The sequence below is a fragment of the Rhamphochromis longiceps genome, linkage group LG12, assembly GCF_057381845.1.
Source record: "Rhamphochromis longiceps isolate RC_006_pf linkage group LG12, R_longiceps_female_GT1.1, whole genome shotgun sequence".
Classification (NCBI taxonomy): domain Eukaryota; kingdom Metazoa; phylum Chordata; class Actinopteri; order Cichliformes; family Cichlidae; genus Rhamphochromis; species Rhamphochromis longiceps.
This window is the reverse complement of record NC_140568.1, coordinates 6,598,553-6,624,774: the sequence shown is the minus strand read 5'-3', so window position 1 is coordinate 6,624,774 and position 26,222 is coordinate 6,598,553. Positions and strand designations below refer to the sequence as shown.

The 26,222-nt window shown below is 40.9% G+C and overlaps 1 protein-coding gene across 1 annotated transcript; it reads left to right on the top strand.

Moving 5' to 3' along the window:
- Window positions 1–10,521: 10,521 nt before the first annotated feature.
- Window positions 10,522–23,534, top strand: LOC146656728 (transmembrane channel-like protein 1). Its single transcript, XM_085426831.1, has 21 exons — window positions 10,522–10,676; window positions 12,731–12,754; window positions 13,204–13,678; window positions 13,768–13,956; window positions 14,050–14,140; window positions 14,228–14,309; window positions 14,482–14,588; window positions 14,686–14,784; window positions 14,878–15,020; window positions 15,107–15,251; window positions 15,349–15,543; window positions 18,016–18,195; window positions 18,269–18,421; window positions 18,978–19,106; window positions 19,221–19,288; window positions 19,435–19,674; window positions 19,755–19,880; window positions 20,004–20,082; window positions 20,563–20,689; window positions 20,753–20,782; window positions 23,341–23,534. The coding sequence occupies exons 1-21, from the start codon at window positions 10,604–10,606 to the stop codon at window positions 23,532–23,534; spliced, it is 2,949 nt and encodes a 982-aa protein (XP_085282957.1). The 5' UTR covers window positions 10,522–10,603.
- Window positions 23,535–26,222: the final 2,688 nt, after the last annotated feature.

Below are 26,222 nucleotides of genomic sequence, written 5' to 3'. Positions count from 1 at the left end.
TGGTGATGCTTCTCTAAAGTAGACCCCCCCCCCCCCCCCCCCCCCCCCCACACACACACACACACACACACGCACAAACACAAAAACTCCACATATTTATTTTGGCATAGTACAGTACAGTGCCTGTAACCCTCACTAGACATCCTTCCTCTAAGTCTATGCTGCTTTTCTCTGGCCTGCATTAGGGGACAGGGGGCTTGGCTACAGACATATTCTGTTACAGAAATGCTATTTGACTCATACAGTACATGCAGGCAGTTTGCAGGTCTCAGTAGTCTTTTATCAAATGATGAATCACTGTCTAACGCCTGCACACTGATATCTACATTGGCTGTTTAACTAAAGAGCAACAGAAATGCACAGATAAACTCTGCGTTGCATGCACTTCAACATGCTCCTATCATTTCATGCTCACTCGCTCAGTCTCTTAGACATGTATGAGTTTATGTATATTTCTGTATAATTTCTATTATTATTATTATTCCCAGTAAATACGCCTCTTTTGGGTTTTGTTTTGTATACTTTTACAAATATTTTTTATATATATAATATTTTCCAGCAACCAACCATTTTTTTTATTCTTAAATGTCATCTATACTATATTTTAGACAGTGTGAAGCTAAAAAAAGATGAAAGGTGGGCTTGTTTGTACAGGCTTCTGAACCGTTAAGGCTTGTTGCTCCCACATGCTAAGAAAGCATGGTGGTGCAGCGGTAAACAATGCCAACTCATAGCAAGAAAGGCGTGGGTTGTCTGAGGAATTTGCAGTAGTGCTGAGGACGAAAAGTGTGCTTTCACCTTTCCCCCAAACAAAGTGGGCATGTTTTTCTGTTTTTCCGAGTCTTTTTTCTTTTTCATCGACCTGAAACATTTCATCTTTTATTTTTAACAAAATCTTAACTGCATTTGGCCATTTGGCAAAATTGTCTTTTAAGCAGCTTCTCAAGTTTTGCTGGATGAGTAAAATCTAAGAGAAAATGACCGGTCATCAGCTCACTTGTGTCTTACAAATTCCAAGTTTTTAATAAGTTTCATTTTGGTCTCTATTGGTTGCATTCAGTAGCAACTGCTGCTCTCAGAGTCCTTTAAATTGTTTAAATTTTGTTTCACAATCATTTTTGTACTGGAATAAATGTGAATGTGTTGCTTTTGAATATGCTTTAAATCTACAAGTAATGAGTAACAAGCAGTTTCATAGCAAGGTAACTTTATTCCCTGATTATTCCATAACAAACTTTGCAGTCAGTGATTCCCAGTGAGTGTTGAACTTGCATTTGGGAGCAAGTTCAATTCTTGGAATGCTCATATGAGGCTCAAAGAGATGTTGACGCAAATGATGGAATCTGTATTTAGACTGAGTAATCCAAACGAATATACAGCAAAATTTTAGGACACAAGTAAGATCAGTTAGACCAAAAGTCCTGGAAGAAAAAGGAAGACAACTAAAGTGAATGATTGCCAAATTCGTTCTTTAAGAAAACCACTTTACAATATCCAACAAGTTGAGGACAATCTCATTGAACTATTATTGTCAAAGTCTACAATGAAGAGAGACCTTCATTAATTGAAATACAAGTTTATAGAATATTTGGTTTACAACAAGGTCCAAACCAATGGTTGAATTCAAGTACAGAAAGACCAGATTAGACTTTGCCAGAACAAATCTAAACGAAGCTGCACTGGTTCTTCTTTGGACAGAAGAAAGATTAACCACATTATCAAACATGTTTTAGGAAGCGTTACAGCATTGGTATGTGCGGCTGCCAGTAGAACAGGATCTCAGGTATTTACTATTTTTATGTGACTGCTAATAGAAATAGAAAGATACAATTCTGAAGTGTACAGGGTTATACTCTCTGCTCAGATTTAGCTAAATGCTCCAAAAACTGATTAGCTAACACTTCACTGGGCAAATCAATAATGAGCCAAAGCAAACTCCAAAAGCAACCGATGAGTTTCTCAAGGTAAAGAAATTGGATATTATTCAATGGTCAACACAGTCACCTGACTGCAACCCAACAGAGCATGCTTTGCAATTACTGAAGACAAAAATTAAAGGTGGGCGGTAGAGACCCACAAGCGAGCAGCAACTGATGGTTGCTGTAGTAAAGACCTAGCCGAACATATTTGGTGAAGTGCGCAGATTCTAGACTTCAGGCAGTCATTGACCGAGTATTAAAAGCAATCCTCATATCTGAAAATTGAATCCACTGTGGTTACAAAATTGGAAAAATTGTGCCATTCTCCAAGTACTTACAACCTAATATGTATACCTGTATGTTGGCTGTGAGGTTCAGGCAGGGAAGTATCTCTAGAACAGCTTTTGTATCTGTCAGACAGGACTTTCTTGCTTACCGTATCACACCTTCGTAACTGAATCTCTGTCTTGTGATCTGTCATGTGCCTCTGGCTGTATGCATTGTGCTTCCTTTTGTGCAAAAAATAGATATTCTTAACAGGTATCTCCTACCTTTGTTATGCAGAAAATATTTAATTGCACACCTCAGACACGCCTCTGATGATCTGTATTAACTCTATATAAGATGATACATACTTTTCTTACACCTAAAAATTTTCAAGACATTGTTTTAAACGTGACGTAAACTACTATCTCTTTATCTTCTTTCATTAAACTTATCCTGCTTAATGTAGGTATCTCAACACACCAGGCTTTGAAGTTCAACAATCTTGTGAATTGCTTATTCCCTTATGTTTCTGCCAATTCAATTCAATTCAATTCAATTCAATTTTATTTATATAGCGCCAAATCACAACATAAGTCGCCTCAAGGCGCTTCATAGATACAGAGAAAAAAAACCAACAATCATATGACCCCCTATGAGCAAGCACTTTGGCAACAGTGGGAAGGAAAAACTCCCTTTTAACAGGAAGAAACCTCCGGCAGAACCAGGCTCAGGGAGGGGCGGCCATCTGCTGCGACCGGTTGGGGTGAGAGAAGGAAGACAGGATAAAAGACATGCTGTGGAAGAGAGACAGAGATTAATAACAGATATGATTCAATGCAGAGAGGTCTATTAACACATAGTGAGTGAGAAAGGTGACTGGAAAGGAAAAACTCAATGCATCATGGGAATCCCCCGGCAGCCTACGTCTATTGCAGCATAACTAAGGGAGGATTCACAGTCACCTGGTCCAGCCCTAACTATATGCTTTAGCAAAAAGGAAAGTTTTAAGCCTAATCTTAAAAGTAGAGATAGTGTCTGTCTCCCGAATCCAAACTGGAAGCTGGTTCCACAGAAGAGGGGCCTGAAAACTGAAGGCTCTCCCTCCCATTCTACTTTTAAATACTCTAGGAACAACAAGTAGGCCTGCAGAGCGAAGTGCTCTTTTTTTTTTTTTTTGCCTGTCCCGTTTGGCTCTTTTGCCATCAGAATTGTTGTCTAAAGGCAAACAAAGATGCCCAACGGATTTACTTTACCAAATTGACCATCCCAGCCTTGCCGTAATGGTCCATTTGATTCACCTTTTATTGTTTATTTTATTTTCACTTACTGAATACGGGACAGACTTGACTGGGGGAAAGAAGGGGAGAAAGAAAGAGGGAAAGAGAAACAGCTGAGAAGAGGGACGGGGGAGAAGGGCAAAAAACAAAAACCAACAGAACGGGCAGAGAGAAAAAAAAATGCATATATCAATCACCTGGATCACCTGCTGAGAAAGAAAAAAGAAAACAAGCAGAAGAGAACAAGAGTAATAGAATAAACAACATCACAATGATATATGGGAATATGACAGTAAATACTAAATATTAAACATTATTGTGCAGCACATAAGATCAACAGAACACAGTGTGCTTTGAGGTAGGAGCCAAAAAGGGTGTAGTTTGTGGGTGTGATCACCCGTGTGTACACCTGTGAGCATGGACGCGCTTGTTTTTTGTTTTTTAAAAGGTTCCTTCATGTAATAATCTGCTAGAGGGTGTGGGGGGGCCACAGCCCCGTCCTCCAGGGCATGAAGCAGGTATGGAGGAGATCAAAACTCCAGACATCCAGAGGCCCCCAGAACACAAGAGACCAAGGAAGACCAACAGAGGGGCAGCCGCGCCACTGTCCCAGAGAGAGCTGAGGAGAGTCCCAGATGAGGGCTCACTCAGCAGCCGCGGAGCAGAAGCCAGGGGGAGTTGCAGTGACGCGCCCGTGAGCTCCGCCGGCAGCCAGCCGCGCCTGAGTGACCAAGCCCCAGGCCGAGAGGCCGGGGGCACCCCACCTCCGAAGTGGCCCGAGCGAGCCCCAGGCTCCAGGCCCCGATAAGTGGCCGCCAAGGAGTGAGCCGGTGTGTACCTGGACGCCCATCCCCGGACACAAAGAACCACCAACGCACCGATGTCTGAGGGAGTCCGCCACTGGCAGGGGAGGTAGTGGTAGGGGGAGATAGGCCTCCAAGCCTTGGAGGGCCTGAGATGTCCCCAGAGAGGTGGCGTCTGATACCCAACCTGACATATAGACACAGACATACAGGCACACACAGATACAAACATCCATTCCCACCCTCATGCTCTCATATGCACTTACTCCACACTCAACCAACGTGGAGACAGACATAAAGAGACACTGTACACACAATCACACTCCCCAAGCGTACTCTACAAACCGGGTCTAGGTACCCTTGCCCCTGGAGGGGGGAACTGCACCCAGACCCAGGTGGTGTTACCCTTTTCCCTGCGGTGGGGGGAGGCAGACCGCCCCGACTCCGCAGCAGCAGGAAGGCCCCACACTCCAGACCGCAGTCGGACGGCCAACTCCTCCTCCTAGCCCCCCCGCTCCAGCAGGTCGCAGAGAATGGGGGTGAGAGAAGACTCCAAACCTCCCTCCACCCGCTCATTGTAGTGTTGATGCATGTGTGTTCTAAGGTGCATTTAAAACCCAGGAGGGCATGGAGCTACCTGCCAGAGAGCAGCAGGTAAGCGCATGGTCCCTCCTGCTAGCCCTCAATGTCTACGTATATTTAAAATTGAGAGGTGGGCAACGACGCCAGGGGTGGGGTGTACACCCTGATGGTACTTTGGATTCCGTGTATCGTGCCCACCCCCAAGATCCTATATGTATGTGTAATGAGAGTGTGAGTAATGTGAATGTCTAAGTTGTGGGATAAAATTGAGGCAGAGGCAGCCAGAAGGGGACGGGGGGGGGGGGGGGGGGGGGGGGGGGGGGAGGGTAGCCTCCTCTGCACCCTGGTGACATACCCCTACTCCAAGGTCCTGCATGTGTGGGTGGTTGTGGTGGAGCGGGAAGAGGGAGGCAGCTGGAGATGGGGAGGGAAGGAAGGGAGGGGCAAGTGACCCCTCCCTGGGGCCAGCTCCCCCGCTGACCCCAGTAGGCACCCCCATACTCCGCGACCCGCCAGGGAAAGGGGGCCCAGGCCCATCCAGACCGGGGCCCAGTGCAGCAGCGCCTCCCGGCCCCACAGAGCCCGGGACAGTCCACCCAACCGCACCACAGAGAAAACTGCACCCACCCCACCATCCACTCATCTTCCAGACTACATAAGACAATAAACACCCAGGCTGAGATCTTCCTCCACCTCTCCTGTATCTCCCCCTCCTGCAGAGGGAGCTCCTGAGGAGAGGAAAGCTCCTGCAAGATGTGACAATCTCCCCCACCAGTTGAAGAGCCCCCCAGGTGGCTCGATGCACCGGCGGCACCCTGCTCCAGGGCTGGGCCCCCATGCACCCACCCGCCCACAACCCCGGCAACACACCAACCAGGACCCAAGCCCCCGAGGCCCGGTCCGGGTCCCAGCCCAGAGACGGAGCGCCCCCAGAACCTCACGCCCATCCCGGACCCACCCAGGGGCAGCCAGGCTACCAGGTCAGTAACCCACGTCCGTCAGCACAGACCCTCCCCTAGCCCCGCTGCACGCAGCTGCGAGGAAACAGTCACCTGAGAGCCAACAGAGCCCCTAACCGGACATGACCGCTACCCCGGGTTGAGCCCCCCAAGGAAGATGCCTCCGGGGAACCCCCCGACGCCCTAAGCCTGTCCCTACCCCCACACCAATCACAACAGTGAAGGCGGGACCAAACTATGACCCCCCACCCCCATTAGGTGATGGAGCTGATCAAAGGAGCCCAGAGCAATTGATCTGATGTGGTGGCAGAGGCTGTATCAAGACTAATGTAATCTAATAGATAATTTCTATATTGGTTAGAATTAAGATTATTTTTATTTTTCCAGTTCATGAGGACTGTTTTCTTGGCTATGCATAGGGCAGTGAAAACCATATGGGCGATATTCTTTTCTGAAGTGACATTATCTAAGCTGCCCAACAAGCACACTAAGGGGGAAGTTGGAATGTTACATTTCAGACACTTCGATAAGTCTTCACATATCTCGCGCCAAAACTTCTGAACTGGTGGACAGAACCAAAGAGCGTGGATATAATTGTCCGGTGAATTGGTTTGGCAGTGTGAGCAGTTGTTGGTAGACGTAAAGCCCATCTTGAACATCCGATGACCTGTATAGTGCACTCTATGTAATATTTTGTATTGAATTAATTGAAGACTGGGATTTCTAATTAGATGAAAGGTTTTTAAGCAAATCTGAGACCAGAAGTTTAGGTCTAAGTTAACTGATAAATCCGCTTCCCATTTTGCAATAGGAAGTGATATTGATTCATCTGTTTTAGAAAGCATTCTGTATATTTTGGATAGTAATTTGGGGGTTTTAAGAGTAAGAAATTGAACCACACTTGGTGGTGTTTGTAGTTCAACTTGACCCGGTTTAAATTTCTTTTTTACTATGGATTTAATTTGTTGATATTCTAAAAATCTTTTCTTGTTGATCCCATATTGTGTAACTAGTCCATCAAATGAAATAAATTCTGTTCCTTCTAGTATATGTTCTAAATATTTGATTCCTTTACCACTCCAATCTGAAAAGTTTATCATATTATTGTTTTGTAATATGTCAGGGTTGTTCCAGATAGGTGTACGTTTGCATGGGATTAATGAAGACGCCGTCAATTTTAGAAACTCCCACCATGCTGTCAGAGAAGAGCTGATGTTGATGCTTTTAAAGCATTCATGTCGTTGGATGTTTGAACTGATAAATGGTAGGTCTGAGCGAAGTGCTCTAATAGGGTGATATGGTACTACAAGGTCATTGAGATAAGATGGGGCCTGATTATTTAAGACCTTGTATGTGAGGAGCAGGATTTTGAATTCAATTCTGGATTTAACAGGAAGCCAATGAAGGGAAGCCAAAACAGGAGAAATCTGCTCTCTCTTTCTAGTCCCTGTCAGTACTCTTGCTGCAGCATTTTGGATTAGCTGAAGGCTTTTCAGTGAGTTTTTGGACATCCTGATAATAATGAATTACATTAGTCCAGCCTGGAAGTAATAAATGCATGAACTAGTTTTTCAGCGTCACTCTGAGACATGATATTTCTAATTTTAGAGATGTTGCACAAATGGAAGAACGCAGTCTTACATATTTGTTTAATATGTGCATTGAAGGACATGTCCTGGTCAAAAATGACTCCAAGGTTCCTCACAGTGTTACTGGAGGCCAAGGTAATGCCATCCAGAGTAAGAATCTGGTTAGATACCATATTTCTAGGCTTTTCAGGGCCGAGTACAATAACCTCAGTTTTATCTGAATTAAGAAGCAGAAAGTTAGCGGCCATCCAGGTCTTTATGTCTTTAAGATTGCCAGGAAAGGGATATTGCTATATTCACACTCAGGTGAGATAACTTTGTTTTTATTGTATTGTTTAACCTATTCTTATACAGGCAATTCCATTGAGACTCAATGTCTCATTTACAATAGAGGCCTGTTTTAGACAAGTTTTACTCCAAATTTGCAATACCCTGTCCTCTGCCTTGGCAATGCTTTGTCCAAATTCTGCTGCCAAGCTTTTGGCCACATCATCCAAGAGGTCTCATGTAACACAGGTTTAGACTGTCGGTTCATTTGTTTGGAGCCTTGTGTGGCAAAAACCTCTGGCTACAAAGCAGCAGAATACAAATTTTGCTTTTTTTTTTTTTTTTTTTTTAAAAATGTCACTCTCTGCTCTAGTAGCCTTGTCAACCTTCCTCATCTTGCCACTTCACTGACACTCTCATAGCTGCATCTCACTTTAGCTTTAGAAAGCCGATACCCTTCCCATTTTTTTCTTGTACACATGCACACAAACATGGTGTCATGTCTCTGAAACTCTGGGCTTTCCTGCACAAGGTTACAGACAGTCATGCAGAAAACAAGTCACGTGACTATAAAACATAACTTTAAGAAGGTTGATGTGTCATCCTGTCTCTTCCTGTTGTTTGGAATCCACTTTGGACTCAGTGTAGAGCAACACCACCCTCTACAGGTTCTTTAACCTTGATTTCATCTCTCCGTATCTAAGAGTTACATTTTTATGAGCTATAAGTTCATCCAATTCTTTTAATCGTCTGAGTCTAATATCCATTATTTATTCTGTTGTTATTATATATTAATGTGATTTCTTTAACTGAAAAAAAACTCTTTCTACATCTGATTTAATGATCACATGGTTTGTTGTGTATGAGCCACTTTCTAAAATGTAAATATTTTCACCTTCTCTCTAAATCCAAAGAAGAAACTAAGGTCTAACTAACCAACCAACAAAAAAAAGGATATTTAAGCTCAAATGTAAGTTTTAAAAACATTCATACTTTTGTGTAGCCACAGAGCAGACTCAAAACAGACTTAATGGCTCTGAATTAGGCTCAAAACCAGACATACTGGAGTCAGACAAGACCACTTTTACAGTATGTTCTTCAACAGTTTGCATCAAAACACAATTAAATCCAAATTTATTTATTTCAAACACATACTACGTGGCACATATTACTATTTATTCAGAAATGACGGGGATATATGTTGAAGAAAGTGTGTGGGAAAACAGTTTCATTGAACTGCTGGGTATGTAAATAAAGAAAATCGGAACCCTTTACCCTCCTTGAATCAAGGGTCCAGTTTACTTCTCGGGTGGGCAAGGATCCGGAGCTGGTGCATGAGGTTGAGAAATAGTGGCTAAATATAACTGTCCTCACCTCAGTGTAAAGCTTGGGCTCTGGAACCAGTTTCCTGTAGAGGGGCTGAATTCTGTTCCACTCTGGAGTTGGTTTAGGTAGTGGCGGTAATCCCACAACCAGACTGCGGACATCGGAGGTGAAGGGAGCTGTCAGGCTTATTGGGCTTATTGAACCCCAGGGGCAGCTGACAGGTACTGGCACCACCAGTGGAGTGCACCTTTAGTCGTAGCTGGGGTGAAAATTCAGGTGCATGAGGAATTCAGTAAGACAAAGGAACAAGACTTGCAAGACAAGACTCACGTCTCTGCAACATTGCCTGATGAACTGAGGTGGTGATTCTGGATTGGGAGAATGGGGTGATTGTTGCCCTGGGGGACCAGAGTGGGACCCCCAAATATAGGGGGCTCACACTCATCATTTTTTCCAAGGAAGTCGATACCAAGGTACCCAAGGTACTGCAGGGGAGACTCAGGAGGAGCAATTCGGTTTGCGCCCTGGATGAGGAACACTGGACCAGGTCTTTATCGTCTTGAGGATATTTAAAGGTGCTTTGAAGTTTGCCCATCCAGTCTACAGTGACAGAAATTGAAATCACCAATTGAGTATGTCTGGGTATTGTCCATGAGTGAGGGGAGAGTGGAGCGTGAAAAGAGAGACATGCACTTCAAAGTGCTGCTAAAAGTGGTTGAAATTAGTTTCCTTCAATAGGTGGCTTGGTTCTTCTTTAGAGATAGAATTAGGAGCTCAGTTATCTGACAGGGACTTGGAGTAGAGAGTAGGTGGTTCAGGCATCTGGCTAGGATACCTCCTGGGCAAGGTTTTTTGTCGTACTGGGAAGATGTCCTGGGGCAGCCCTCGGACTCACTTGAGAAATTTTATCTCTCAGCTGGCTTGAGAATGACTCATCGTCCTCCCAGATGAGGTGAAAAAGGTGGCTGGGGTGAGGCAAGTCTGGGCTTCTCTGCTGAAGCTGCCTCCACGACATAAACACAGGTAAGTGGTAGAAAATGGATGGATGGATTGAATGCTTTCAGGACACTGATAGATATTGGTATTGGTAGTATTTTTAGGTATTTCAGGTATTGTAAGGTGAATGCAACTTTTTAAACGTCACTTTTCCATTTCTCACTGAACCCCAGCAACTCAATCACAATGAAATTACACAAAGCCATATGTCAAACAGTACTGACCTTCACTTTGGCTGGCTGCTCAATTAACCCCCTCTGCTTTGGTCTTTCCACCTGCATAGTTACAAGTACACACTCGCTCATAAACATTCACACACAGCCACATAAAGAAAGTCATAACTGTTTTGAATAATTGATTGCTAGTGAAATTGTGTGGCTCTAGGGTTTCCAGGCTATCAATGTCCCTGTTTCGGGTCAGTGGGTGGCGAGGAAAAAGTAAACTTCTCATGCGAATTACTCATCATGTACCAGCCCTAAACACTCACCCCCACCCCCACACACATTTGGATAAGTTGCATCCTCACCTGAGATGCAGAAGATGTAAAAGGAGGGAGACCAGCGTAAGACCACTGAAACACTGTAGCTTTACTCTTTTTCTAGCTTACATGACCTCTGGATGGTGGAGAAATTCTTCCAGGACCATGAGAGGAAGATGCCTCGGGACAGTCTGATCACCTCTGAGAATGACAGTAAGCCCATTAGCATGCTTTTACATATTCTTCAGAGTTTTTATGACGGCAACACATTAATTCTTTGTGGCTGGGATGATACAAGTCGATTAGATTTACAGGCCTTTACTGGAAAAAAAATCTAATTTCTACACAAATATCAACATGTTTATTAGGGAAAATGTTGATATTGGTAAATACTCATTAGTTAAATAGAGGAAGAGCTTTTGGTCTTTGTGGTAGTTGTAGCTATGATAACTGATTTGAGTGTATTTTTCTGACAAAGCATCCTAATTTATTGAGGTTAATGTTCAGTAAGATGAAGTACAGTTACTTGATGTCTGCCTCTAATTAATAAAATCATTAAAACGCCAGCTATTGCCCAGCACAAAGATGTTTAATCACCCAGTTCTTGCCTCCTGTTCACTTTGCTGCATATTTGGGAGCTGGCCTCTTGCCCTTGGCTGTCTCCCCCATCCTTGTGGGCTTAGTCATCCCGTCTCCCTTCATTAAGCCATTGTTTGCCTCTTTTGTGCCCTTCTGCTGCACCCAGCCATAATGACCCATGTGATGGCCACTCCGGTTACACTAAGGACACACATCAAAAGGCCGACTACATAAATATCTGTTCAGTCTGTCAGTGGTCCTCTTTGTTTTCCTCTTCATCCCCCTTTAGTGCACAATAGTTCGAGGTGCATAATGAGGTAGGTTAAGCTCCACCAGTGAAAGGGTTCACTGTGGTATTGGAGATGTGAAAAAAAAAACAAAAACAGAAGGGCTGGATTTATAAAGAGGTTATCTAAAAGGTTTAGTTATGTTGTAGAGAAGTCAGATGTATTTATCTTAAAAATAACAAATGTAAAGTTGCAGGAAAAACACAGCACGATAATGTTAAAAATGTTTTATATCATGGAATACAATATTCAGAAAGAGAAAGAATTAATACTACTCATCTCGCTGCAAACCTAAAAAAGCTCTTAAAACAACATCTGGTCTGTGAAATAGCAGGAAGCCTACATGTCTTGCTTTCAGCAAATCTTTCCTTTCTTATTATTTTTGTAGTTTCTGTGTTTGCAATATGTACTTTATACTAAATCTGCACTTTAAAACATCATTATACTGTATCAATTAGGACTTAACATGATCAATAATGACACACATTTGTCAGTTTTTAACCAGGAGATCTTAAACTTTCCAGTAATCTAATTATGATCATCACTCATGCTGAGTAACTTAAAAAAGTTGTCTAAGACCTAAGTTTGTCTTTTCTGTGGACCCTTAAATTAAAGGCATCACTTTAAAAGGCACATTCTTTGCTACAAATATGCTCCCATACAACTAAACTACAGTCTTAATTTTTAAATTCATATATACTCAATGGACATTTTATGGAAACTTATCCTACTGGAATCAGAAATTTTGACTCTACAATCCAAACATCACAGCAGAAATCACCCAGAGAAAAAGCCTTGAGAACTGCTGCTCACTGGACATTTTCAAACCATTCTCTGTAAACACTAAAGCATCTCTGAAACACTCAGACCATCTGGCACCAATGACGATGACACATTCAAAGTCACTTAGAGCAGCTTTCTTCCCCATTCTGATGCTCAGTTTAAGCTTCAGCAGGTCATCTTGACCTCGTCTATGCGTCTAAATGCATTGAGTTGGTGCCATATGATTTGCTGATTAAATATTGATTTTAAAAGACAGCTGAACAAGTGTAACTAATGAAGTAGCCACTGACTGTATTAAGCTGGGACTCTGGTAACAGAAAATAGAGGGGAGCCTCAAGGTCATGAAAATTGCAAAGACTTAATGGGTTCCAATGTGATGAACACTCATCTATTTGTAGTGTGCTCATATCAAACTTGCCCTGATGATTAAAACAAAGTTTAGTTTGTGTGAGAACATAATTTTTAAAAGACATGATACCACAGATTATCGAATTTAAAAATGAAGCATAAGATAAAACGATTATGAGGCAAATGCAGTTATTATGGCTAAGATGAAAAAAACAAGGTATACTCAATTCTTTAATTAATTTTCATTGATAAAATATCTGTCTCCCATTGTTCACACTGGACTGGATTTTGCAGGTACTTATGCAGATGAAGGTTAGTCTTCAGCTTGTTTATTAAAAATACTTTAAATAAGCAAAATTACTAGAAAAAACAAAACAAAACAAAAAAACTTTATTAGACTTTATTTATGTTTGACTTTTGGCAGAAAAATAATTCCATGCTCGTGTTTCGTTTCTTCACACAGATGCTCCACTACTGTTGCCACCAACACACTTTGAAAATCATTTGAAGTTCTTTTGATTTTCCTCAGTCATCACAGTACTATCATGCCTTAAAACATGTGATAGCATGAGAGAGGAAAGGAAACTATTTAATTTAGCACGAGCCAACTTCACAGTATCAAAAGATAACTTTCTGTGAGCATCGCAGTGAAAAGAAAGCAACAGTACTGACAGATTGACAGTGTTATGTGAGTATAAATAGTAAGAAGTTAACAAAAAGTAATGTTTAAATGTCAACTGCAGGTGAACAAGATGCAGATTTGTCCTTGCAAGAGGAACATGAGAGTAAAACACACAGAACAAAAAGAAGAGATGGTGACAGGCAGAAAAAGAAGAGGAGAAATGAGAGAAGAAAAGGAGGAACAAGAGCGGGAGAAGGGGAAGAGGATTTACAGGCCGTATCTGAGAAAAGAGAAAGAAGCAAGCGAAAAAGAGCTAAGAGTAAACAAGAAACAAGCAGAAGAGAGAACAACGAAGAGGAAGAAGCTCAACTGACAGGTGGCAAGGGAACAAAAGCAAGAAAGGATATCAGAAATGAAAAAACACGCAGAATGGAGAAGGAGGAAGTGCGAGAAGTTGATGAAAATGTTGATAAGGGAAAAAAGAAACAGGGAAGTACCAAAAAGGGAGAGAAGAAAGAAGATGGAGGTAAACAGCTGGTAAAGGAAAAAGCCCGGGACATAAAAAAAAAAAAAAAGCACAAGAAGGCTGAAACAAGGTAGTGTATCATCTTATAATTTCACCTTATCTATGGAAAACTCTGTCAGTTAGACAAAAAAAGGGCCCTAAAAGACATTAATGCTTCAGTTCAGAGCCAGAGACAAGCGAAGAGGATGATGATGAAGAAGAGGACAATGACACGGATGTGGTGAGGCCGGAGTGTCTCTCTCCAGAGGAGCTGGAGAAGCTGAAGGAGGCAGTGGATGAGAGGAAGAAACTGATCCAAAGTCTAAGGGGAAAACCCTGGCCAATGAAAAAGAAACTTGTCACTTTAAGGTACTTCATATGGATAAATCATTCTGATTTGTTCTGCTGTAATTCAAAATACCAGAAGTATTTTGAACTCTAATATTTGCTTTTTTATTTCAGGGAGTCTCAGGAGTTTGTGGAAAAATATGAAGGTGCCTTGGGAAAGGGAAAAGGCAGGAAGCTCTATGCATACAAAGTCCTGATGACCAAGGTGAGGACTTACTTTTACTTCTTTATGTAATCATTAAATAACATAAACAAATACACGATTCATTAAAAAAATTATTCATATCATTAGAAATGGATGAAATTCCAACGGGACTTTGAAAACTTCAAAACTGCATGCATCCCATGGGAGATGAAAATAAAGGAGATTGAAAGTAGGTGTGCTTTTATTTTTTAAATACAAAGGGCTGCTCAATAGTCGCATATATCATTTCTAATTTCCAAGGCCTTATCTTTTCTGTGAGAAGCAGGATAGCTTACATTGTGGTTTTATAGCAGATGCACATATTCATTTGTTCATATGTTATTTTGTACTCTGCTCTGCAGGTCATTTTGGCTCCTCAGTTGCCTCATACTTTATCTTTCTGAGGTGGATGTATGGCATCAATATGATCTTGTTTGGTCTGACCTTTGGCCTGGTTATGGTACCGGAGGTATGCTGTCTTTTTTTTCATGCACCGCACCTGAATTATGTCTTTTGCATTTCCCCCCAAAAACGATGTAATCCTTCTCTGTGCATTTTGCTTACAGGCATTAATGGGGCGACCTTATGGGAGCATGCCAAGAAAGACTGTCCCCAGAGCTGAGGAGGCCAGTGCGATGGACTTTGCTGTTCTTTGGGACTTTGGGGTCAGTGGGTATTATTTTATTTGTCTTTGTTGGCAATTTCTCCTCTGATGTAGTAATAAATAGTCACCCCCAATTAAAGTATTGTATCCACAGGGTTACGCACAGTACTCAGTCCTCTTCTATGGCTACTACAACAATCAACGTACGGTGGGCTGGCTCAAGTTTCGCATGCCTCTGTCTTACTTCCTGGTTGGTGTCTGTACAGTGGCCTATAGCTACATGGTGGTCATCAGAACGTATGTTTGCTATGTCTATATACAAAAGACAAATCTATTCTATCCACAGTGTTTTAGTGAATCATGTACTTACTTTTAAATTAAAGGATGGCACGTAATGCAAATGAATCAGGGGTCGGCGATGATAACAGCTTCAATTTCAGCTGGAAAATGTTCACCAGCTGGGACTACCTGATAGGAAATGCTGAAACAGCAGACAATAAGTTTGCTTCCATCACCACCAGCTTCAAGGTTAGTGCAGCTCACTGTCTGCTTTCCAGTATGCTGATTAATGCAAGCCAAGTATCATACAGTACATTACACTCTACCACTTCTTCTACCACTATAGGAGGCAATCTTAGAGGAGCAAGAGAGCCACAAGGATGACAACATCCATCTGACTCGATTCTTGCGTGTGCTGGCCAACTTCCTGGTCTTGTGCTGCTTAGCAGGAAGTGGATACCTCATCTACTTTGTAGTGCGGCGTTCTCAGAAATTTGCCTTAGATGGACTGGAGAATCACACGTGGTGGGAAAGGAATGAGGTAGACATGAGAGAAAGAGAGAGGGGGAATTAATGAGAAATAACATTTACAAAAGGAAGTTTATGAATAATTTTGGCTGCAAGCAAAACTTGCTGAGGTTTAATTAAATAATATTTAGAATTTGTCCTGCAGTTCTTGTCCAAGGCCAAAATAGTGACAATAAAAAGTGCAATCCAAACCCAAAGAAAGGAGTTTTATAGTTTAACATAGTCACTAAGGAGCATTTTGGGAAAGTGATCAGGTCATTTGGAGAGGGGGTGTGGTGGGTGAGTCCAGATAAGATTCTTTACACAAGGTGAGAGCAGGTGAGAGTGCTGTGAGTATTTCTGGAGGAATGGACCAGTTTGACTGTGACGGGTAAGTAAATCTGAGAAGTGAACTTCTCTATGGGAACTGGGGGACACTGGAAAGCATCGAAATAAAGGCGTTAGACTTTAAAGTTTACAGGAGAGCATAAAGAAGCCTGCTTAGCAGTCAGGAGAAACGCGTAATCTGACTGGATGTTGGAGATGTTTCTTAAATATTGGCTGATGATGAAGCAGATAAGTAACAAGTTCCATACCTGAGCAAACTCACCTAGACCCAGATCTAAATGTTGAAGTTCGTTAGCTGTAGCACATACCACGTGTTCTACATAAAGCTGTTTGAGGTGAGTTGTTAAAATATTCTCAGTTTGCTCTGTGAATTACACTGAGGAAGAAATTTTAAACTGACATTTTGAGTCATGTGAAAAATAAAGTTTTCACAAGACTTTATGTAGACCATGTTGAAGACAGCAACACAGTTTACGTTTGTAAATTTCACCTGAAAAAACCACAAGACATCTGGACCAATGTCCTCTGAACTGACAAGACCAAAGTGGAGATGTTTCGCCATTAGCACCATGTTTGTGAAAAACACAGTAAAAACCAAACACAGAATATCAGCAAAACTGCCTCATACCAACTATTAAGCATGGTAGTGGAGGGCTGATGATTTAGGGTTATTTCACAGCCACAGGAACTAGGACCTTGCAGATATTGAACTGAATAAATGCATACTAAAGTATTCTAGAGTCAAATGTTCATCAAAGGACATCTGTCTGAAAATCTCCTCCTGCGCGTCCAATCTCATTGTTAAGTTTGCAGATGACACTACGGTGCTCGGACTTATATCCAACAATGATGAGACAAACTATAGGACAGAGGTGCAACAACTAGAGTCATGGTGCCACGACAATAACTTGGTCTTAAACACCAAAAAGACCAAGGAGATCATTGTAGATTTCCGGAAGAGGGGTCATAACAACCATCTGCCTCTCTTCATTGGCAGTGAGGCGGTGGAGAGGGTGAGCAGTTTTAAATTCTTGGGGGTAACTGTGACCGAGGACCTGTCCTGGGGCAACCATATCACCTCAGTTGTACGGAAGGCCCAACAGCGCCTCTACTACCTGAGGAGACTGCGGAGCGCACACATTCCCAGATCTCTGATGTTGAACTTCTACAACTGTGCCATCAGCAGCGTTCTGACGTATGGATTTCTAGTGTGGTTCCCCAGCTGCACCAAGGCCGATCAGCAAGCACTCCAGCGGGTGGTGAAAGAAGCTGGCAGAATTATTGGAACAAGTCTGCCAGAGATCAGTAATATCTTCCCCACTCGCTGTCTGAGGAGGGTGCACAGTATCCTGCGGGACCAACATCACCCTGCGCGCCACCTTTTCCATCTGCTGCCCTCAGGGAGAAGGTACAGGTCTATACAGGCCAGAACATCCAGACTGGCCAACAGCCTGTATCCACAGGCTGTGAGGCTCCTGAACTCTCTGCCCCCCTCTCACGGACAATAACCATATCCAACTTCTTAATAGCAATGAACTGGTCTGCATTGGTGCATCATATCTTTATTCTCTTCCCCCTCCTGCCCCCCCCCCCCCCCTCTTTCTTAAATAGATAACTATCATATCTGATATCATATCTCACAGTACAATAATATTGAATGGGTTGCATTGTTGTATTTTGTCATGTTTCTCAGGTCTTTGTCTGAATTTCTACGAACATTATTGCTAAGGATTGTCTTATTGCATTGGAGTCACACTGGGTTAAATATGTACACTTGGGTTTTAAGGGGTATTTATTATTTTCTTCTTTTTTTTTGGGTTGTATGGAAGCCCCAAACGCAATTTCATTGTTCTTGACAATGACAATAAATAAATAAATACTGAAAATAAATACTGAATAAATACTGAAAGCTAAAGACCTGCCTATGAGCTACAACTCTGCAATCATGGCATGTACTTAGTTTTCACAGGAGTGCACACCGTTCATGTCAATGGTAATATTCTGCCCAGATTTACAGCGATCACAGCCACCAGCTATTCAGTTGCATCAAATGTCATTTTTGTAAGGCGTTATACAAAGTTACACACTAAATAAAAAACCCATGCACTCCCAAGTTGTCCTCAGAGTAATTACATTAGTTTTCTGATGTATTTCTCAGGTGAACATGGTCATGTCATTACTGGGGATGTTCTGTCCGATGCTGTTTGATGTAATCAGCACCCTGGAGAACTACCACCCGCGGGTTGCCCTGCAGTGGCAGCTCGGTCGCATCTTTGCCCTCTTCTTGGGAAATCTCTACACCTTCATTATTGCACTCATGGATGAGATCAACCTTAAAGTGAGAAGTCATTGTGTATCGATTTATGAGATTGTAATTTTATAGGATGATTAATCCAAAGTGTTTGTCTCAGAGGAAAGAGGAAAAGGTAGTGAAGTTTAATATAACCATGTGGGAGGCCAGTCTTTACAATGGCACCGTTTTAGAAAACAGTACTGCTCCACCCGTCACAATCCACCCTGCTGATGTGCCCAGAGGGCCTTGCTGGGAGACAATGGTAGGCCAGGTCAGTGTGCATGTGTGCGTCTGTACTATTATGTAACTAAGTGATGTAATTGTTGTTATGGCATTAGGCTGTGGATACCAATAAATAAGGAAATGATAAAATTAATGACAATATGAAACAATCACATGAATATAGTGGGTAAAATAATTTAACTGCAATGAGGGGCCACTGGACGAGGCCATGAAGTATTTAGCCATGTTTTGTTTGGAGGTCAAATCATTATTTCACTCAATGACATGCAAATAAATTAATACTTCTGAGCTGAAATGAACTAACTTACAAATTCAAATAATTATTTCCCCCATTATTATAATGCTTTAGTTGAAAATCAAAGTAAACATTGTAGTTGCAGTTTGTACTTTAGTTAACTTTGTATTAATGGATTTCTGTTGCATTAACTAAGGAAACATACTCTGATCTTATTGTTAAAAGCGATAAACATTACAAATGTTCAGGGGCTTTTATGTTGAAATAAAACTGTTGTTTTCAGAGTGGGTGATGATGTTAATTTTGATGTTGACAAGAAATTAATGCTAAATGATTTCTTAATTTGTAGGAGTTTGTTCGCTTGATCATATCTGACACAATGACAACTTACATCACACTGCTGATTGGTGATTTCCTGAGAGCAGTTCTTGTTCGTTTTCTCAACTACTGCTGGTGTTGGGACCTAGAGGCTGGCTTTGTGAGTCATCTTTTCTATCACTTATTTGTTACTCGAATTTAAAAATGTCACTCTTTGGAGAAAAAAAAAGTGTGGCAAAAGTAATAGTTGCCTTTAATTTCTCATTTGTAAAAGCCATCCTACTCTGAGTTTGACGTCAGTGGGAACGTTTTGGGCCTGATCTTCAATCAAGGAATGATATGGTAGGAAAGCAGCAATTGTTTCACTCAGAAGATTCTTATTTCAGGATGGTGTTTTACTTTCAGCTAGGTTCATCATGGTTTTCATATTGATAAAAGCCTCTTACTAGCTCAGCATCTGTCCTGCTTTTTCTAATCTTTGCTTTCAGGATGGGTTCCTTCTATGCGCCCTGTCTGCCTGCCTTAAACGTCATCCGGCTCCATGTCTCCATGTACCTGCAGTGCTGGGCTGTTATGTGCTGTAATGTGCCACAAGAAAGGGTCTTCAAAGCCTCTGGTTCCAACAACTTCTACATGGCCATGTTGCTGGTCATCCTCTTTCTGTCCACACTGCCTGCCATCTACACCATTGTCTCCATTCCCCCTTCATTTGACTGTGGACCTTTCAGGTAATGACACTAGTTCAGGGTATCTAGCTTTAAAATAAAAATGACTTGGGTTTTTATAACCACTACCATCTTTTTGACAGTGGTAAGAACCGCATGTTTGATGTGATCCACGAGACTCTGGAGTCTGACTTTCCTCCATGGTTTAGCAAAGTTTTCAGCTATGCCTCTAACCCTGGATTGGTGCTACCCTTCATACTTCTTATGGTGTGAGTTAACAGCAGACTATGTAAATCCATAAATAAGTATATTTCACAATGCTGTCATCATTTTCTTTCAGTGTTAAAGTGGTAAGAACTTTGGTGGTAATCATGTGTTATTTTATCTTTCAGACTGGCCATTTATTACTTGCAATCTACATCCAAAAGCTACAGAGAAGCAAATGTGGAGCTGAAGAAAAAGCTACAAATGGTAATTTCAGTTTTGCTTTTCCTCTAATGTAGCACGTACTGCTGTAGCTGTTTTGTGGTTTCTCTGACCAGAAATTGCACCTGAATAGCATTCAGAATCAAGTGACGAGTTTTGAGAGTAAAAAATATCCCAAGAAATTTCATGTATGTAAGTTGGATGTTCTCTAGGTTTGTTTTCATAGTTAATTTTAGCAGTTGGTATGCTTTCAAACAGCACTGAAGTTCACAAAGAGACCGCCCGAGGCCACTGTGATGCATGACTGCTGTCACGCAATTGTATTAGTGTTATCTCTCCAGCAGAGAGCAGCAAAGCCTGACAGTTCAGATCTATCCAAAAACCCACTACAGGTTCCACCAATAACAAATCTGCAGAAGAGATGCTGGGTAAATGTACGTGCTTGCTCTGAGTGATCTGAAAAATAACACGTGTGGGTATCTTTTGTTTTTGTTTTGTTTTTGTCTCTTGGTGATTTTTTTTAAGCAAAATGAGGAGAACAAGAGGAAGAACAAACGAGCAGCACTGAAAGCTCAAATGGATTTGGAGGAGGCCAGAAAGACTGCACAAGAGCAACAAAGGAACAACAATGCTTCAGTACAGGATCAAGAAGGTGAGTCTTTTGATTTCAAATATTAATAAAGAAGGTAAACCTGAAGATTTAAGATGATTTAAGATAATTCACAACTTCAAGATTCATCTTATTGTTTTAGGAAATTTGACTTTGTTGTGAAATTAACAAACATAAAAGTAAAAGTTGGGATGCTGTAAAATGAAAGAGAAATATTAACAGCACCATCAGTGTTATATTAATATCAAATACTGGATTTAAAAAAAAATGTATTTATTTACTTTTTACCATTTGAGAAAAATATCAGCTTATTTTGAATTTGATGACAGCAACACATCTCAAAAACCTTGGGGCAGGGGCACGTCCCCTCTTCTTTTATGCTGTTTACAACCCTTTTCACCTTTTCAACCCCAAGTTACCCAATTAGTTGGATGATCTATTGTAGTGTTTCAGAATAATTCAGAGTGAATAATCAGAGATTTCAGTCTAATCCACCCATTTTAAAATGGAGCCTTAAAGTGATCAAACCTGCGGCAAAGGCTCAGTTATTAAAGGAGTTTAAGAAGTAAGATGAAAAACATGCACAACATTATGTCAGTCTCTAATTACATAGAGGCAGTCCACCAAATCATCAAGCACTTAAAGTAGCATTATTCAGTATAGACACTGGAAAATCACCCTGCCACTCCATAGACTTGTACATGAAGCAAACTGTAATAGTTGTTTTATATTAAAGTTTTTGAATTCATATAAATACTCCCTTTGTTATGCAACCTCAGCACAGAGCAACATGTACCCCAATTTCACGAGTGGATAACATATTTGTATTCCATCACATCAATGTAGTGGGAGTCATCCTGCCATGTTTAGAGTGGAGTTAATCCTGTAAAATGCTGCCATTCATACCAATATACTCTTTTTAGAATCTCTGTCTTGTCTCTCGCTCTTTCCACCCTCTACACTTAACTAGAAAATACCAAAAATATAATCTCATAATAATTATTATAAGAGCAAGTAAGGGATCCACAATGGACAACAGTACAACACACAGCTGTGAAATTATCATTATTGACTATGGGTAAAACAGAAGTTGCGCCTTTATCATTTTTGATAAATTTGACCACATGTTCTCTTTGACCTGCCTCTTTTTGCTCTCTCTCTCTCTCTCTTTGCTGTCATCAGCCCTCTCTATCCTCTTCTCTCAGTCTTTGTGCCGTCACCGAAAAGTTAAATGTGAATGAAAGACATAAACTGATCCACATCAGTTTATACCAATATTAAGACTTATTTAGTGTATTGATGACAAGCCACACTGCTGAAGCATCAACACCTCTGTAGGAGCGCGCTGTAACATCATGACATCAACAACACTGGATATTAAACCTGTTTTCATTCTATCCTGTACTTCTGTCAATAGAAAACTTAGGAAAATATAACATCTGAAGATAATGAGGATGAATGAAGAGTACTAAGATATGCTGTCGTCACAATTATTATTTTAGTTACTTTTAGGGGTGCTCTGAATTTCCAGTGCTCTAAATTTGGGGGTGCTGGAGAACCCTCAAAGGTCTAAACTTGCCTTTGCAGAGGCTATAGCATCCATGTTTTCCAAAAAGAGTTTGAAATTTCAATTCATCTAAGCATAATGCTGTTTTCCACTTTGGCTCAGTTGGTTTTGAATGAGTGTTGACCCAGAGAAGACAGCATGTCTTCTTTGCATGTGCTTTAATGTCCATTTGTAGGTGCTCAGGAGTGTTGGCAAAAGTACAGACATTCTGTGCTTAAGTAGAAGTACAAATACTACTGTTAAAAATACTCCAGAAAAACTGAAGTACTAATTCAACTAATTTATTCAAGTAAAAGTAAAAAAGTACTGGCTCTGAAATATAGTCAAACCAAGAAAGTGAAAAGCAGCTCTTTGGAGGAGGTTTCTATTTTTTTGTGCAAAGCTAACTGAACCTTGTGTTATATTAAAATAATGATAAAAATAATGTCAGTAGATGTGAATACAAACTATAACTCTATTTATATAGTATATATAACATATAGATATATCTACATTTATCCTATTTTCTGTTGCATACATAATAGAGGTTGACGTTGCTTCTAAACAGTAAAAGATACACATGAAAAGTGCTTGCAGTTTCATGCGACAAATTTGGAAACACAAGTTTTTTGCAGATGGATGAGCCTCTGCTTATCTTTGCTTCTGAGAAACTCTACCTCTCCAAGACACTCTTAGAAAGAACCCAATCAATGTTACTGACCTATTGCATGTTAACCTTCTGAGATATTTTCCTATCATAAATTCAAAATAAGTCAGTATTTTTCTTAAAATTGTACATCTTCTCAGTTTAAACATATGATATATTTTCTTTCTTCTATTGTGAATAAAATATGATTTGTAAAGTTGAGTGAGCTTGCAAATCATTGCAGTCTGTTTTTATTTAGATTTTACATAGCATGACAACTTTTGCTGAATTAGCTAATGAGATTTTTTTTTTCAAGAATAGAGATTAATCTGGAACACAGAAGCAGTATTAGTCTTCGTAATATTAGCAGTAAAGGTTTACAGTGTGAACTGTCAAATGTTATTTTCCCCACTGGATTATACTCTGTGTTGATGGCGGTTAGCAGTGTCATTGTTTTGTCCCCACACCTGAAATCATAGATTCCTCTTATTTTGATTGCAGATGATACAGATATCCACGTCAGCGGTCAGAACCCTCCTCCTGTTGGCGGCAGAGGAAGCCAGATGCCGTCCAGCAGAGACTCAGGCTCAAGGACCCACGACCGTGGCAACCACGGGCCTTCTGGATACCTGCCTGGTTTTGCTCGGCAAACTGAGCCCAGGATGTACAGGGTGCCGAGCCTGCAGAGACACTGACACAACAACACAAAACAAATATGGGAAAATAAAGCACTTTACTGAGAAATTCATGCTGGACTGATAGTAGTTAGTGCACATTAATCGCTTCTTATGAATACGTTTTTTTTCTCCTTTACAGTCTGTGTATATGATGAAAAGATAGATGAACTGTACTGTCACTCCTTTGTTTACTAAATATATGTTAACAAAATCAGTGCTTTGTTTTCTTTTTAATTTTACATTAAAGTTCTCATGTAGTCCTTGTCTTAAAGCTATTAACCAACTAAAAGCACCCTCTGGATCTGCAGACTTCCAACAAGGTTAACAGTCCACTTCTCTATGATGTGTAGAACCATGTTTTTAGCCTGGAAATTTCAAATACCGCAAATATCTGTATTTCATCTGTATTTCTAAGAATATAAATATCTGTATTTCCTAAGAATGGCTCCAGAGTCCAGTAACCTAGCTTTTTTTTTTTTGATCGGTCAAGATAAAACCGTACTTTCTGTGTTGCAGGTTAAGCCAAATTTGACTGTATTCCTCTGGATTGATTATATTGAATGTGGGGAAAAACTAGATTGTGAAAAAAACCCTCTTAAGCCTTTTTTAAAAAAATACAATTTCAGATGTCTTGCTTTGAAATGATCTTGAACTGTGGAATCCAGCAATGCCTCATTTGGACATATATGAATAAAACTCAACCCTTTACTGGTGCTATGACACCAAAATATAATGGGGTCTTCCTTCACTTCTTCAGCCTTCAAAGTAACCAGCCTGGTAGTTTCTTAGAACTGTGACCGGGCCAAAGTATTAAACAATTCATTAGACACGGAGGCCATTTAACCTAACTACCAAGGTTTAAATGAATCATTCACCTCTTGCTGGACTAGATGCTCAGCTTGACTCTAATTTTTTATCTACATGTGGTAAATATGATACAATCCATGAGTTTTAAGTGCCACATCAGAAGCCAGGTTATTAATTTTTGCCAAAGCAAAATGAACAAAACTGTGCCAAAAATTCAGATTTGACCCGCATCATGTAGGAGAGATATCTGACTCGTATCATCTGATAAATGAGCGGCCTTATCAAGTGTCCCTACAGCTAATTGCACTCTGCACTTGCTGGACACTGAACAGTCCTGTCAGTCAACCTGACATTTAAATCAATGACGTAACACCGTTAGCCAAAACTAACATTAATTGAACTTTAGTAACATGACAGTCTATATTTACACTTCTTTCATCTCAGTTTTGTGCAGATTTGATTTGATGAAGTTTTAGATCTGTACAATTTCCAGGTGGCTGCTGAGGAATAACTGTTGTTTCTACATTATTTATGACAACAGGCTAGCAAGCTCATAATGCGACAGACCTTCAGTGTCAGTCAAATCCACTTCTACTGATGCTCATGATCAATTCATGGCGAGTAAGCATTAAGTATTAATTCTGCAGTTATTTGAGATCCTGAGAATTGAGTAAGTCTCTATGCTTTGTTCTTTCACCGGCAGCCAAGGGGCTGTCAATCACAATATTTAGTGAAAGCTGACGCAACTTTGATAAGCAATAAAGAATCTGCATCCTCTCTGTACACCAAGACTCAGTCATAATCTGCCCCACACTCTATTTGTCCAGGTAATTTCAGTCCTCTGATGACCCCTGTTTCACCCTCCTTCTGGAGTTGTGTTTTGGCTCTGTCCCCCAGTGTCCCTCTCTTCTGGTGTCCCTCTCTTCAATGTGGCAGAAAACTGAGCCATGACAGGTTGCACATTACCGGATATCTCAACGTCAGGTGATTGCAATGGGCATCTTTTATTCACTAATAACAGAGAAGGAAGAAGTGAGGCATTGTGGTAGTATAAGCACTGATTTGATTCCTTGGAGGGTGTCCAGTTTTGGGTTTGAGAGCAAAGGTCAGTACGGTTGTCTCTCTAGCCCTGCCTGAGTTTTCACAGAAGACTCAACATGCTTCACAGAAACATGTGAAATTGTTGAGACCAAGCACAGGCAATGCTCAAGTGCCAAAAACTGCACTTCTTAAAGGAGCTACTTGAGACCAGCCTTTTAAACAAAGTCGGGCCCTGATAATGAGCAGCATTTCACTAGAAATAAGCATATGTACAGAAATGTTTACACAGGAAGTGGAAGCTCACTTCAGCTTCACTAAATGGACCTGCTGACTGTGTTTTTGGTATCAGTGCCTTTTGGAGCATTTAATTAAATGATCTATTCTATGATTGCTTTGGGTGATAGCCTGGACTTTGAGCTTGGGCAGTTCTTTACTTGTAGATGCTGCCGCAGAACCTGAACCCGGTTACATATACCTGTAATTGTGGAGAATTGTGCTTTGCAGAGACCTTTACAAAATGGTGAAACATTTCTTGATTTAAGTTTTATCCATATGTATCAAATCTAGGCTATCTATCTCTATCTGTCTGTCCGTCCAGTGGACAACCTCATGTTTAGCAGCATTCAGCTGTGTTAGTTTGAGGAATTCTTCCAGGCAGTTTTATCACAAACAACTTGTCAAAACACTGAATGAATTTGACCAATCAAAAATTGCTGCTTCCTGTTAATTTAAACTGAATTTATTTGCAGTTTTGTTTCACTTTAACAGAAGAAATGACAGCAGCTATCACCTTCTCTTATTATTCTACAGGGTGAACCATTTATATGGATACACCGTAATAAAATGTGAATGGTTGGT